This window comes from Aricia agestis, chromosome 12 (genome assembly GCF_905147365.1).
Source record: "Aricia agestis chromosome 12, ilAriAges1.1, whole genome shotgun sequence".
Lineage (NCBI taxonomy): Eukaryota > Metazoa > Arthropoda > Insecta > Lepidoptera > Lycaenidae > Aricia > Aricia agestis.
In genome coordinates this window covers 14,962,556-14,979,113 of record NC_056417.1, presented here as the reverse complement: position 1 = coordinate 14,979,113, position 16,558 = coordinate 14,962,556, and the positions used below count along the sequence as shown (strand labels likewise).

The window sequence follows — 16,558 nt, the reverse complement described above, 5'->3', positions numbered from 1 at the left end:
AAAAGAACGTGTTGCAAGATAATTAATTAATAATTAACTTGAAGTCAGACCAGTCCTGGTAAAGTTAACTTTTCCATTACATCTAATGGTTCGATATTATAATCTCAATAAGAAGAGAGTTTAAATAAGTATAGACTTTTTGGCATTTCGAGTTAAAGGGTTGTAGAATATTATAATTTGTGTATAATTTTGTACACGAAGATGAGAAGCGATACAATAATATGGTTTTAAGATAACTCAAGCCTAAGACACATCAATGGGGATTCTCCATATTTTTTTTAATTTTGCTCATTAGAAAAACATTCCGAGGAATAAGGTCAGTGATCGTTTTTCTGTATATAAACGAAAATTTTTGAACAAATACGTTTAACCTTTGTTTGACCTTCAATGGCGTTAAATTAGCAATAAATTCGACCAACATTACGTTTCGAACTTTTGTTAAGCTTCTCGTATCAGCTTTCACATAATGAGAACTTGCATTTGACGAACCAGCCATTATAAATAAGATTGAAAGGAAATTTAAAACAATAATATGCAGAGGTGAATTGACGGCCGATGATGACGTCAGAGCGAAACTTTAAAAAATTATTGAGAAAAAAGTAGCCAATGAATTTCAAAATTATTTAATTTATGATAACATTTTAAACTTACGCGTTGCATTATAATTAAACTTTTTAATCGGGACTTAACGCGACTTATTTAAGTAGTAATGCTACTACGAGTACATACTTTTTCTCGACGTTTCGGCCGTGTTGCAACGGTCGTGGTCACGAGGGGACGTCGAGAAAAACTATGTACTCGTAGTAGCATTACTACTTAAATAAGTCGCGTTAAGTGCCGATTAAAAAGTTTAATTATTTAATTTATATTCTTAAAATATCCTATTTTAACGTAAGAAAAATATAAAAAGTACATGTGATTTTTTTGGACAATGCCCATTGGAAGAAGAAACTGTTGTTTCTGGTCATTCTTCTCTTATTTACCATAATTATTTTGCCTATGATAGCCGTATATACGTATAAAACGCACTTCTATTTTACATTTTTAGCTTATATACCCCCTCACCTTACATATCAGCAGCGGCCATAGCTGGACATCATCAGTGACCTCCACCCCAGTGGTCTCAGACGCTTCCTTGAGCGGCGCGAACGGCAGCAGCGGAGAATCGAAGGCGTCTAAAGGTACTTCGTCGTTGACGTACACAGAGCGCCAAGCGCCGAGATGGTACAGACGGACGAGGTACCAACCTGGTGGTATGAAAACATTGTAAGTAGGTTCCAAAGTCTTTCTAATATATACAACTATATGACGCCTGCAACTCCGTTGCGCCAAAACTCGTTTATCGCGGCGGAACCGTACATTTTTTAAGGATAAAAAGTATCCTATGTCCTTTCCCGGGACTCAAAGTATCTCCATGCCAAATATCAGCAAAATCGGTCCAGCGGTTTGGGCGTGAAGAGGTAACAGACAGACAGACACACTTTCGCATTTATAATATTAGTATGGAAGTATGGATTCTCGTGTCACAGTGTTTGTGCGCGAGTTCGTCCAAAACGGCTCGACCGATTTACCCTTTTGTGTGTCAAGGAAATTGATTCCTAGGCAGTTGACGGACCTATCACCTACGTCATGTGGTCGGCTTATGTCAAATCAATGTTTACTGTGACCGGTCGGATGGGTTTGTCTTAACGCGACCAAATTACTTAGATCCGGCATCTGACTAGGAATCAACTTCTCTAATAATACATTCGTTAGGACTTAGGCCTGAGAATAGGTTTTCTATTTACTTTTTATATTGATACTAGAAATAATTTATATGGCAAAACAACGTTTACCGGGTCAGCTAGTCTTATAAAAAATTAAGGGGCAAATGAGCAAACGAGTCACTTAATGGAAAGCAACTACCTAGTTACCGATTTTGTTGTCATTGGTGGATGTAATTGAAAGTAAGCTAGCTACGCCAGCTTCATTTTTACACCCCTCAAGTGTGTGAGTATACGTATATACACAGGGATTATCTGCAAGGTAGCGTAATGGATACTCTCAGAAGCCATAAATGTGAAGGATCCCAACTGGTAACAGATGCGCAGGACCAACCCTCATACCTCATAACATCGAATACCCATTCGACGTATTGATCATCTTTCTTGTTAGATAATCAGATATTCAAAATTATTCAATTACTAGCATTGTTGAAACCAAACTTGAACCATGGCCTAAGAGGTTTACACCAATGGAAACATGTGGTATACCGTATAATACAGGGCACATGAAACCACCAGCATAGCTAGCACAAGCACGTAGACAAACGAAAGAAACTAAATTTTGACAGTTTTACCGGAAAAACATTGGAGTAAAAGTTTCTTTCGTATTTCGATATCTTTCGCTTTTGAAAATCTATATGTCAAGCATGACGATCCGCTTTTGACATTTAGTTTCTTGATTCTGTTTTTATTTTTATTATGGCACTTGGCTATAAAACCATGGCCAGTGTCGAATAAATGGCGGCGAATTCAAAAAATCGATGTATAGCAACCCTGTCTATAGCCGGAATTATAGTTTTGATCTACAAACTACGAATAATAAAGTTCCTTAGTTTTTATTATTCGTATTATATTCGTATATAATTCAGGCTATAGACAAGGTTGCTACACGTTGAGTTTTTGAATTTGCCGCCATTTACTCGACACTGGCCATGGTTTTATAGCCGAGGTGCCATAATTAAAAAAAAAGAACCTAGAAACTAAATGTCAAAACAAAATAATTGCCGTTGCTTTAATGGTTGCTATGGAAAGAGTTTCTTGTCTTTGTCCACTGAAACTCAAGTCGATGGGTGGTGCCATGCTCGGGAATAAGATATGTAGACATGAGAAAGAAACTGCCATTACTTTCTTCCGAAGAATCGACTGGGAAACCCCGTGCTAGCTACGCAGGAAACAGCTGCGTTCTCCGCTCCATGCAGTCACTTATCTATCAAATTACAAAACGTTATTCCATAATATTCAAAGTAAGTGTTCAATAGATAAATAGTTTATCGACTAGATCGAACATGATAAAAATTATTATGCTCAATCCGTCTGTACTAAAGTTGCATTAAAATCCATACTAATATTATAATAAATGCAAGTGTGTCTGTCTGTTATCTCTTCACGCCCAAACCGCTGAAATTTGGTATGGAGATACCTTGAGTACCTGGAAAGGACATAGGTGATAGGTTACTTTTTAATGCTGGAAAACTGTACGGTTCCCGCGTGACACACGAATTTTGGCGCAACAGAGTTGCGGGCATCAACTAGTATTTTAGCCGATCCGAACAGTACTTACAATATCTGCGTCAGATTTGTTAAGTACGAGACACTTCCTGAATTCCTCATTGGTGATATTAAGATACAGGTTTTCCCCGTTAAACAGGTACCTAAGTCAATTCCAACGAACTTGTCAATAAAACTCGTCATAGTTTATTTGCTACAGGTTAAGTGTTTTCTGTTTAAAGCAGTATAAGTTATCTAAGAACTATGAGAGAAAGGGAGAGACAAAACGCTTTGTTGAGAAAACTTCCCATTTTAAAGTTGCGGATCGAAACAAAATTTTTCCCTATTTAGATAGAGGGCCTATAGAGGGTGTATTAAAAACTGTATATTAATACAACTACAAAACTTTTTTTAAATTGCTAAGTAGCTTTCATTGTTGGCTTAGCCGTTTTCTTTTTGTAACTAAGGGTAAGTTATATAGCAGCATGACGAGGTGGTGTATTATGCGATGCACTTTAAAACTGAACTTTATTTACTGCACAAAAATATTACAATAAATTGACAGCCTTTCCGTCCGAAATATTGTGCTGCGCATTCTAATTTTGATAGCTCGTTTAATGAGCAAAAAATATTTTTAGGAAGTCTAATAAAACTAATGATGAATGATGATGATCATAACACAATATGATAGTGCGGAAACGCAGTTGCAAAGGTTCCTCACACCACAGAGGTCGCAGCTTCTCGAGTGTCCACTACATATCCCCTTACCGGCAATGAATTTAATAATATTATGAATATATTCTTTTCTGAAAAGAAAACTTCTCAAGTCTCGTTTTTTTTTTTGATGAAAAAATAATTGTTAAACTCGTATCAGGACCCCTGGCCTTGCCTGGCCATTTTTTTTTAACCCACCACGTGAGAAATCTGGTTTCTATACTTACCATGACATACACATTATGTCGGAAGCCAATACAAGCTTAATCTGACACGCTCGAGCTTATCCCGAAATCCCATCTTCCCCTCCCCAACTACAATAAATCCTTATGAGTCGCAGTGTCGCCAGGGCTACAGCAACCTGCCTTTTTTTATGAAATAAGGGGGCAAACGAACAAACGGGAGGGTAGGGAAGGAAATAGGAGAGGATAGGGAAGGGAAACGGGTAGGGGATTGGGCCTCCGGTAAATTCACTCACTCGGCGAAACACGGCGCAAGTGCTGTTTTACGCCGGTTTTCTGTAAGCCCGTGGTATTTCTCCGGTCGAGCCGTCCCATTCGTGCCGAAGCATGGCTCTCCCACGTAAAAAAACACAAAAAACGTTCAACACAAAAAAAAAACAAGTGCCGTCTTACGAATTTAAGATCATGGCAGTTGTTCTGACCCTTTGAGGTTTTTACCCGTCCCAACTGTGGTCCCAATAAAAGCATACAACGCCGCTATAGAAGTGTTCGCTTAAGTTTCTATAAAAAAAATCAAATCAAAAATCAAAATTGTTTTATTTCTGAATAAATCTATATAATATATAAAAATGGATTTTCAAATGTGTTAGTGCTAGCGCTACAACTCGAAAACGGCTGGACGGATTGGGCTGATTTTAGTCTTAAAACATTTGTAGAAGTCCAGGGAAGGTTTTAAAGTGACACGAAGTTCACCGGGACAGCTAGTTTAAAATAAATATTTTCAGAAGGTCCTACATGGTGCCTACCACCTATTCGGGAACTAACCCGGCGAGAAGAATCGGCATAAGAAACTCGCACGGGACCCACTTTTTTACCAAAAAAAGTGAGAAAAAAAATAATCTTTTAAAATAAAGTTTACAATTCTGATCAGAAAAATTCGGACGCGCCGCCGGAACGCACTCTGTTTGTAAATTTTTTTATGGACCCCGCATTCTATCAGAATTCTGACGTGTCAAAATGTGTGAGCGTCCGAATTAAGCTGATCAGAAATTCGGATAATGTGCGGCCGGGCCGGGCTAATACATCTAACCATTTTGACATCGAACAGTTGAATATGCTGTATCTAGTGCGCTATGCTGCGTCCTCTTTCCCTACAAATCTAAATCTTTACCCACGAAACAATTAGGAAAGCGTCTTTTAACCTCTATTTACCATCACAATGAGGCCAGCTCATAATTGAGAGAAACGCCAGTGAGAGTACAAATTCTTTTTACAGTGCCTGGGAAGTGTCTGTTATGGAGATAGCAGGCTTTGTTTCGCCCGTGCTCATTACAACTTTCCTCTCCGTTGTGTAATGATAAATATTCAGAGATGAGGTAGATTTTTTAATGATAATTATTATAAAGAAATATAGGTCCCGAATAAGGGGGCAAACGAGCAAACGGGTCACCTGATGGAAAGCAACTTCCGTCGCCCATGGACACTCGTAGCATCAGAAGAGCTGCAGGTGCGTTGCCGGCCTTTTAAGAGGGAATAGGGTAATAGGGGAGGGTAGGGAAGGGAAGGGAATAGGGGAGGGTAGGGAAGGGAATAGAATAGGGGATTGGTCCTCCGGTAAACTCACTCACTCGGCGAAACACAGCGCAAGCGCTGTTTCACGCCGGTTTTCTGTGAGAACTGGTATTTCTCCGGTCGAGCCGGCCCATTCGTGCCGAAGCATGGCTCTCCCACGTGTGACAAAAATTTTTTCCGTCTAGCAGTTTCGGATAAGTTTGGCATATTATTATTCTTAAAATATGTTATAATGTTGCAAAAATTATCTACTTAATTTAAAAATTAAAAGAACCTTTCATACGATTAGATTATAATAAAACCTTACCATTTCTGGATAAGTACGGTCGATGATGCGCTCCTCCGCCTGGCTTCACTCCCAGAGAGTAGATGTGGTAGAAGGGCCTCCAGCCTTCGGGCCCCACTTTGAAAGTAAAGCCGTGCGACTGATGCTCGAACTGGGAAAGAGAGAATGAAGCATAAGAAAGAGAATTTGATAAACAGTGCGCCTTTAAAAGCAATGGCTTGAAAGTTGAAGTGTATAGTCACTGAAACGACTAGAATGATACGTAGTGTGAAGATACTAAAAGTTCTGGGAGAGGACGTAATCTTTTCGCTGGAAATTATCCGGCGCCCGTAGAATATTCAGTTTGGTCAGTTGAAGCCACGTACATAAGGCTAAAAAATAATCAACACATACCTAATAAGTTAAGGTTTTGAAGCATCTAAAAGCAGGAATGGTAATCCCTTTTTCAGAAGCTCTCTGATACTCCCCACACCGGTTTCGGTGACGGTGGCCGGTTTCATTGAAACCAGACCAGGTACGCAGGAGTGATTTTATAGTGCCCAAGTGTGTGCGCAGTACACAAGAGCACTCTCTATTCCTTTACTCTCATAACCCAGTGGGACGGAAGACCGACACGACTGGCGAGAGATCAGGCGCAGGACCGACTTTTTACATGCCCATCCGACGCATGGATCATCTTACTTGTCAGACAATCAGGTGATCAGCCTGCATTGTCCTAACCAAACTTGGAAATGACATGTTTCCAACGCGGGATTCGAACCCACGACCTCCGGAGTCGAGAGCGACGCTCTAACAGAAGCTCTCTAATGTTTACACAAGTGTAAATCGCTCATTATGCCTGATTAAGGTAATTGGATCAGTAATAGCGGATGTCCGAATAGAAAACTAATTATGATCACCAATTAGACGGCTCCGGCACGCAAGTGTTGCGTACGACGTGAAAAACATCCCCCCGCGAGAGAGTTACGTGAGAGTCGATTACAAAGTTGGCGTGTCAATCATTGCTCGCATTTCAGCAATTACGGCAGCATGTAGCTTTGCATTGAAAAAATTTAGCGATATTAAGGCAGCAAGGCTAGAAATTATTGGTGAAATCCCGATTAGGTTAAGCTAAGAAAGGAACCTTCAAGAAGAGAGCGTATTCCCTCTAATGCTAAGTACTCATATACGGTGTTGCTCGATAGTTTTACTCCAAAATTGAGTAATAATTACTGTGTGGATCGCAAAACACACAGCTCGGAGGCTCGCATCGAGCCGGCTCGATGGAATTAAATATATCGATTTAGAGTAAATCTATCGAGCAATGCTGAATGTGTGGACGAAAGCCCAAGCCGCGGGTTTTGCTCGACGTGATTGCTCGATCGAGCAAAACCGTATGTGAGTACTTAGCATTAGAGGGAATCCGCGCTCTCATCTTGAAGGTTTCTTGATAACAGACCCGTATAAGTATGACAGAAATAAACAACATATTGTGTTACGCTTAAATATTTTAGTATTCATCAACAAATAGTCACAATTGACCAGTAACAAGTGCGTGCAGATTAGCTTATTGAAATTAGCACTGGCCATTGCTCTGATCCTATTCAAAGTAAACACAATGTCACTCACACTGAAACCCTCAACTCGCTCCAGCATGTAGCAGACGGAGAGCACTCGGCGGAGGAACGGGCAGCGCTGCATCACAGCTGCATGGGCCACTTGGATATCCTGCACGGACATTCGTTCCTCCTCGTCCTGGTAAAAGACGTGGACGTTTTTACGTGGTAGAGCCATGCTTCGGCACGAATGGGCCGGCTCGGCACAGAAAACCGGCGTGAAACAGCGCTTGCGCTGTGTTTTGTCGAGTGAGTGAGTTTACCGGAGGCTCCTATCCTATTCCCTTCCTTACCCTCCCCTATTCCCTTTTAAAAGGCTGGCAACCTGCAGCTCTCTGATGTTGCGAGTGTCCATGGGCGACGGAAGTAATTGCTTTCCATCAGGTGGGTCACTTGATTTTTTTTCTCCTTTGCTCGTTTGCCCCCCTTATTTCATAAAAAAAGAAGAACTCAAGTTAGTAATAAGACCTTACGACAACCAATTTTTTTTTAATAAGAGGGCAAGGGGGCAAACGAGCAAATGGGTCACCTGATGGAAAGCATCTGCCGTCGCCCATGGACACTCGCCACATTAGAAGAGCTGCAGCCTTTTAAGAGGGAATACGCAAATATTTTTATAATATTTTAATAACATTGGCTCACGATAATATTCCCCTTGCTTCATCTCCTGTGTCCACTCAACCAAATGGCTGGTGTACACTCCAACAATGCATGTGAGAACGACCGTACTTACAATCGTTTGGATCCAAAACAAAAAAAAATTGGATGTCATATTTATCTTTATTTTCTTTAAGGCCCTTAAAAATAACATTGTACACACTATAATACATAATATAGACGTGTTACCCATATATTGTTTTGTAATGTTGCCTGTAACGTTACAAATTTGGCTTGACAGAAAGTGACAGAACTTTGTATACCTAAATCTGTTACACAATGCGAATCATTTTATAAATATGAGATGGCTAGTCATTAAAAGAACTCATACCTCATAGATCACCACGCCAGTCTCCCACTTCCTCTCAGCGAGCTGCGACGCCCTGGTCCAGGTCCTCGTGGCCCTCATCACAGACCTGGGTAGTGGTTGCACCTGCACCTCCATCTGCGCCGACTTGTCCTGGCTGAACTGCGTGCTGCGCGACCCTGAGGCGCCCTGGAAGAAAGCATTAGTTCTAAAATGGCAATATAGTGCTTTCCACACCTTCAGTGCCACTTTAACCCGTCGCCGCTGCCGCATAACAATTGAAAATCTATTGTATCTGCGATACCACAGATGGAGGTGTTAACTGAAACCAGGCCACGTGTTCAGAAGCAATTTTATATCACCCAGGTGTACTTAAGAGCACTATGTTTTACTTTATTCTCGTAATAAACCTTAATGGGTGGATGACCGACACGACTGGCGAAAGATCAGCTGGTGCAGGACCGACTTTTGTATGCCTATTTAACGCATGGGTCTGTTCTTGTTAAATAATTAGGTGATCAGCCACAACTAACCAACATTACTCCAAGGCGAGAATAAAACGTATGATCTCCGAGTCAAGACTCAAGAGCCAAGCTCCAAACCTCTAAATCAGGGGTCACCAATTAGTTTCGCTCGGGGTCCGTTTTAAGACATGAAATGACCTTCGGGGTTCACACATTTTATATAAAAAAAAATATTAAACAAAGGTAATTACGAACATAAGTTACAAGAGTATTTTTTAGATATCAATGAGAAAATTAACCATTTTTTGTAGCTAAATCTCTCTGAAGTTTGGAGTAAAATATTGGTGCAAGTAGATATTGACATTAAATCCTGGAGATGTTGAAGATGAAGTCCTAAGATGAACGAATATCATCTTTGAACATGCTTGGTCCGCACACAATAGGTCGGCGATCCGGATGCGGACCGCGGTCCGCCATTTGGTGACCCCTGCTCTAAAGTGTAGACCACGGAATCACCGTAATATAAGAGTTTACAAACTACTCCCACATTTCAAATTAGTTTTTATACGGTAAACAATTAACAGCTCCAAAAATATTTTTGTACAACATAATCGGTTTCCGTCCACAGACCGTACATGAACGGTTTTCCACCACAAATATCTGTCAGATTGAATTACGTGAAAACGGGAAAACATGGCGCTGTAATTGATTTGTGTCCATGTCTGGTATCACCAAAAACACAAACGGGAATTGACGAATAAAATTACCATTAAATACACATCAGTCGTCTCCCGGGACTTAAAGTATTTCTATGCCAAATTTTAGCAAAATCGGTTCTGCTGTAAAAGATAACAGACAGACAGGTAGACAGACAGACCCTCTTTCGCATAACTGTAATCTTATATCTTTAAACGAGCAATTCTTGTATATATATATAATTGGAATCTCGGAATCGGCTCCAACGATTTTCATGAAATTTAGTATATAGGGGGTTTCGGGTGCGATAAATCGATCTAGCTAGGAATTATTTCTAGAAAATGTCATTTTCATCGGATACCGAGCAAAGCTCGGTCAAACAGCTAGTATTATTAAAGTATGGATTTACATTTACCAAATAGCTTACACAAACGTTGCTTTGCCATAATATAGGTACTACATTCGTAGTGGGAGCAAGTAGTTTCCTCGGTAAAGATAAAGGACGTGTATATTATTATCAGATCATCAGTCTACAGTGTCTTAAGTCTCAATCAAATTCGAAATTATTTTTAGTTTTGAGGGGTTAGAAGATAGAATACGAGTTTAGACATTAGCTTTAGTTATGACCTGTATTCACTTCGATGAGTATCACTCATCGAAGTGCAGGTGGGTAGTGCAGGTGATTAGTAATCAAGAGAAAGTACGTGTGGACAGCGACTGATTAGTGCAAGTCCTTAAATTTCCTCTAAGCACTAATCACTTGTACTAATTGCCTGCACGCGCACTAATCAAAGTGAATACAGATGGCCTGCAGATTTTTTCTACGCTTTTTTACCGCCAGTTTTTAACGCTGCCAATAAATATAGTGCTCTTCACAACAAAATTTGAGCAATCCACGAGCGGCGGATCCTTTCTAAATCCATTCCCTTTCTGAATTTTGCTCCTCAAGGCCACGTAGTCTTAAATAAATGACTATAAGCTGCATGAGTTGAGAAAATCGTGTGTAGTCAGAAGAATTTTTAAATTATTTAAAGGTGATCGCACAATTATCAGCACGCGCGCGCCGAACGCGCCGCATTGTAGAATTCGTTGTATGAAATAATGCGAACATCGAAACCGTACGCGCCGCATTTCGTGCACTATGCGGTGCGTTTGCCGCCGCACCGTATGGCGCGTACGGTGCTAACAAATTCCCTCGATCGCGGATTCTTGGAATTCTATTGGTGTCGCGGTCACCGATGTCCTTATGGGGCTTGATGGGATATTCATCAGCTCAGCTTAATAGGTACATACCTACTATAGCTTGTCCTGAAAACGTTGTATAGATGTTACGTAAAAGTTGATCGATTCACAGGCCTATCGGGAAAGCACATAACATTTCATAGTCGGAGGATACGAGACATCACGACGAGAAAATTTTATAATATGAAAGTTTGGGGTTTATATATATATATATTATAATAGTCTACGTTTTACCTGGGTCAGTATTACAAATTCATTGACATCTCATATTTTCAAAGATTGCTATATCTCAATACATCCATACTAATAATATTATAAATGCGAAATTGTGTCTGTCCGTCTGTCTGTTACCTCTTCACGCTCCCACCCCTGAACCGATTTTTGATGAAATTTGGTATACAGGGTGTAATGAAAATAAGTGATAATACTTTTTAGTTCACTGTGAAAGTGGCAGCGCTGAGAGACCACTTTTTTTTACCATACAAATGGGGAAACTCGTGACGCTCGGGCCCTGGCCCATACAAAAGTGAAAAAAAAAAATCGTCTGGTAGAGGTGCTACTTTCACAGTAAACTCTCTACAAGGAACACGTACACACCCTGAAGTATTATCACTTATTTTTGTTACGCACTGTAGATCTGCGGGGCTAAAATGGTCGCTTTGAAGAATCATGACATGAATCATAATATGATTAATTTTTCTAAAATCGCAAAATGCAACTCTGCTTGCAATTCATTTCTGTATTTTTGTACTGATTCGACATTTGTCAGTTTGACAATTCATTTGCTGAATTGATTGAGAGGAATTGCTAAATGTGACCATTTTAGCCCAGCTGATACTTTAAGTCCAAGGAATGGACATATTATGTAGGATACTTTTTATCCCGGAAAAACGTACGGTTCCCGCGTGATACAACGAGTTTTTGCACAACTAGTTGCGGGTGTCTAGTATAATTATTAAGATTTAGATTAGTAGCTTTAAGCTTTCCAGTTAATAAAGCTTCCAAAATATCTGTAATTTTAGCGTCTACTCTATCAAGTTGTAAAGTCTCACTCCTTGCCTTCCAGCGTATATTTACATTTCAGCACTAGAATCTATCGGAAACCGACTACAATATAAACGAGCCAGCCATTCATCTCAGTCACAATTAATTATTTAAGCCAATATTCTAACCGTGCTCCAGAAATCTGACAATTCATTGTCTCGAAACTCCTTGAAGGGACATTCCAGCTCCCAGACCATTTTGTACAAGTCGCATTTCTTCTCCATGCCTCCTAGACTATAAATTAATATATACTACAGATAATAACGAGAATGCAACTTATTTTAACTAATAATTTTAATAAATTAACTTGAAATTCGTAAGCGTCTCCATGAATTTCAAAATGACATTTTTTTATGATGATATTGAATTATTGAATTATAACAATGATATTTTTTTTTACAACGATTTGATGTCACTGAAGTAATGGCATACAGCTTTATATTTATTTTACAGCTTCATATTTACTAGAGATCGCCCAATGGTCGAAATTCGACCTTAGTTTCAACCATGTTTCAACGACATTTAGGACTACTACCTATATTTTTTTTTAAATATTGACTTTATCTTTTTTTTTTTTCAACTCTTGTCTCTGGGACTTAGCTGATATCAGACTGGCCATGTAAGCATTGTCAAATAGTATCTTAGATTCAATAAAAAAAAACTATAATCCATTTTCAACAAAAACCTATAATAGTATATATTAAGTCCATTATGTCTATGATTAAGTCTATGATTTTCAATTTGTCAACTTGTTGTCAACAGACTTCAACCATAAATAAAAGAGTATAATTCGTATGTATAGCAAAAATCTGTCATTTTTCCTAGTAGCAGTGTCGTAGTGTGTGTAACGTTTTATTTGTTAAAAATATATATGATAAAAGCATAATTTCAAAATAATATTAGCTCGATGCACTCCTTCACCATATAAACTATAACTGTGCAAAATTTCATGCACCTACGTTTCCCCATTTTTGATGAGCTTATATTATTATCTTTATTAATTAATTTAAAAAAATACTCCCATACAAAAAACACTTTTTTTGCCATCTTTCGCTCAATAACGGTACGGAACCCTTCGTGCGCGGGTCCGACTCGCACTTGGCCGATTTTCCAAATCTTGTTTAGGCAGTTATCATTGAGCTAAAGAATGTCAAATTAGAACCTCAAACAAAAGATTGGTAAAGCGTTCAGTTATTTTAATGTGTGGACTCACGGCTAACTGGTCTCAACTTCCTGTCCGTATATCCGCCTACATTATATCTTTCACTATTATGATTCAACCTTTACATGATTGTCCAATAAGATACATTACTGCAATGTTTTTCCGCTAGAGGCAGCACCAGCATAGACAGTAAACATAAAGTTGTGTTCGGCGTTTGACGACGTTTCAGTCTACTATACTAATATATATACTATATACTATACTATACTATACTATACTATACTATACTATACTATACTATACTATACTATACTATACTATACTATACTATACTATACTATACTATACTATACTATACTATACTATACTATACTATACTATACTATACTATACTATACTATACTATACTATACTATACTATAAAAAAATAATCTTGGCTAAATAAAATACCATTTTATTTAGCCAAGATTATTTTTTTGTTTACCTTTAGATCGAAAATCGATTTCGTTGAAAGACATTTGAATTATTTTTTTAATGAAATAAGGGGGCAAACGAGCAAACGGGTCACCTGATGGAAAGCAACTTCCGTCGCCCATGGACACTCGCAGCATCAGAAGAGCTGCAAGTGCGTTGTCGGCCTTTTAAGAGGGAATAGGGTAATAGGGGGGGGTAGGGAAGAGAATGGGGTAGGGGATTGGGCCTCCGGTAAACTCACTCACTCGGCGAAACACAGAGCAAGCGCTGTTTCACGCCGGTTTTCTGTGAGAACGTGGTATGTCTCCGGTCGAGTCGGCCCATACGTGCCGAAACAATGGCTCTCCCACGTATACAATTACTATTATTGCCATATTACATAATTATTAATGGGGATTGTCCATTTTTTTTTAATTTTGCTAATTACAAAAACATTTCGAGGAATAAGGTCAGTGATCGTTATTCTGTATATAAACGAAAAAAATACCCATTGGTTACTTATATTTTTGAACAAATATTACGTTTCGAACTTTTGGTAAGCTTCTCGTATCAGCTTTCACATAATGAGAACTGAACATTTGACGAACCAGCCATTATAAATAAGATTGAAAGGAAAAAAACATACTGCAGAGGAAACTTTAAAAATTTATTGAGAAAAAACTAGCCAATGAATTTCAAAATTATTTAATTTATATTCTCAAAATACCTTATTTTAACGAAAAAAAAAAAAAAAAGTACATGTGATTTTTTTTGGACAATGCCTATTGTTATTTACTTACATTGAAATAAATCTAAACAGTATTTTGCTACTTAAATCAATCGAGTTAAATTGTCTCAAAACGTATTGAGATCTGAAATAATTGTTTGCAATACAGAAATAAGGCCACTTGCAAAATTGTGAAAGTAGTTCTGTCGGCCAGTCGCAGTGAGCCCTGCGCTGCGAAGTTGCGTTAAATGTCTGGTGATAGAGGGGTCGTTGTACGGAAGACCAGGGGTCTTGATATACTGGGCAGTTGTATGTTGTAGGGAACATGCATACTTTACAGACCCCTACTAATACATATCATAAATCCGAAAGTGTGACTGTCTGTCTGGCTTCAAGCCCTAACCGCTGAAACGATTTTGATGAAATTTGGTATGGTCATACTTTGAGTTCCAGGAAAGGACAGGAGTTAATTGTTAATAGAATCAAATCCATAGTTTAAAATTTAGTTTGATATTATTTTTAGCAATATTCCGCGAAATAAACCTCAACCTTTAAGTAAATGAGTGAGTGTACACATAGGCATGCGTACAGCACCTCCCTCCTCTCCCACATTGCCTATGCGTACACTTGTTTGCAAGAATCTGCAAACACCACCACCACACAAGCAACTCACTCACTCACCACCATGCAGGTTGATAAAATGTGGACTCTACGAACTTGACGGACGTTGTTAACGAGTATGGAGGAGCACAAGTCGAGTCCCAAGAATGTGAAATTTTATGACTCGACTCATGGCTTGCGCCCCATAACAATAAGTTTGGTAAGATAACAAAATGGGTTAGACTGAAATTGGGTGAAAAATAAAAAAAAATCTATGACTACCTTTAACATAAAAACTGGAAAGATTTTTTTTTCATTTCAACCCTCGCATAGTAGCAAACTTTGTATAATATTGTTGAGTTATAAACTATTTACCCGCTTTCAAAATAAAAATCTAAGGCCCGTGCACACTTAATACATAAATCGTCTTTAAATGGAATTTCCAAGTTTGCTTTAAAATTTCTCCTCTTTTCCAACATCGGTTAAAAATACTTTTCAATATTTTTTTGGAAGTTGATTAAAAATACTTTTGAACCATAGTCCAAGCTATGGGGTTTCGCACTTTTGACATATTATTTTGAAATTTTGTGTGGCTTTTTTTTTCTTTTTGTGTCATAAATTCGAATTTATATAAAATTTATATTATGTCGCAGGCTTCGTAGCCAAACTCCATTGCAACGGCTGAGAAAATTTTGTGTGCATATCGAGTATTTCTGGAAATCGGCTGATATCCATTTTTCGTACTCCAAATAAATTAAATATGACAAAACAACAGCCGGGTTAGCTAGTACAAGAATTTCAGACATATAAAATTTGCTACAGGACAAAACATCTATATAATTAAAAATTAATTTAAAAATTTGTTCGCTAAAACTCGAGTACGTTGAACCTATTTGACTAATTTTAACCTTAAAATGTTTATATAAGGAGGAAAGTGATAGGAAGTTCACTAGGTCATCTAGTAAAATATAATATTGTAGCACTATGTGCAACGAGCTTTAGATTTATTGCTTTCATAACATATTTTACAGGGAAATGTACTCCACCTAGTTTTGAGTCCGTATTTATGCAACAAATATTTTGAAATATATTTTGTTTTTAACCGCCATATTTTTTTACTTTCGAATGAAGAAATAAGGAAGCTTGGTGACGTACAAATATTTAAAGTGTCCGCAGTCCGTGTGAAATATTTAAATGCAAAAATACCTGTCTGTCTGTTTACTCTTATGTTTATTTATTTATTTGGGATAACAAGAACCATCAATATTACAATGTTCAATATTTTAGAAGAATACAATGAGGACATAAGGCCAATAACAGCTATCCACAACTTAATACGTTAAGGGCTTGTTGCTATCTTCTTATTAATGTAATAAGAAGATAGCAACAAGCCCTGACACAGTTAGGGGGATGAGAAAAAAAAAAAAAAAAAAAAAACTTAATACGTTATTTATTGCAATTTTTACAATTTTAGATATCTTCACTTGACTGATGAAGCATAGATGAATAGTTTTCATTCCGTTTTATCGAGAGCTGTTGGTTCTAAAAGAGAAGCGCCCATTTTACTAAAGCGTGGTTGTCACATTTATTTGGTAAACTAACATCC

At 38.2% G+C, this 16,558-nt stretch overlaps 1 protein-coding gene across 1 annotated transcript in view; it reads right to left on the bottom strand.

Moving 5' to 3' along the window:
- LOC121732740 overlaps nucleotides 1-12,234 on the bottom strand; it is a 44,094-nt gene extending 31,860 nt beyond the window's left edge. Inside the window, 5 exon segments of the mRNA XM_042122694.1 lie at nucleotides 1,066-1,247; nucleotides 6,027-6,156; nucleotides 7,614-7,739; nucleotides 8,589-8,753; nucleotides 12,139-12,234. Coding sequence (XP_041978628.1) covers nucleotides 1,066-1,247; nucleotides 6,027-6,156; nucleotides 7,614-7,739; nucleotides 8,589-8,753; nucleotides 12,139-12,234 — 699 coding nt within the window.
- Between the last annotated feature and the right edge of the window lie 4,324 nt (nucleotides 12,235-16,558).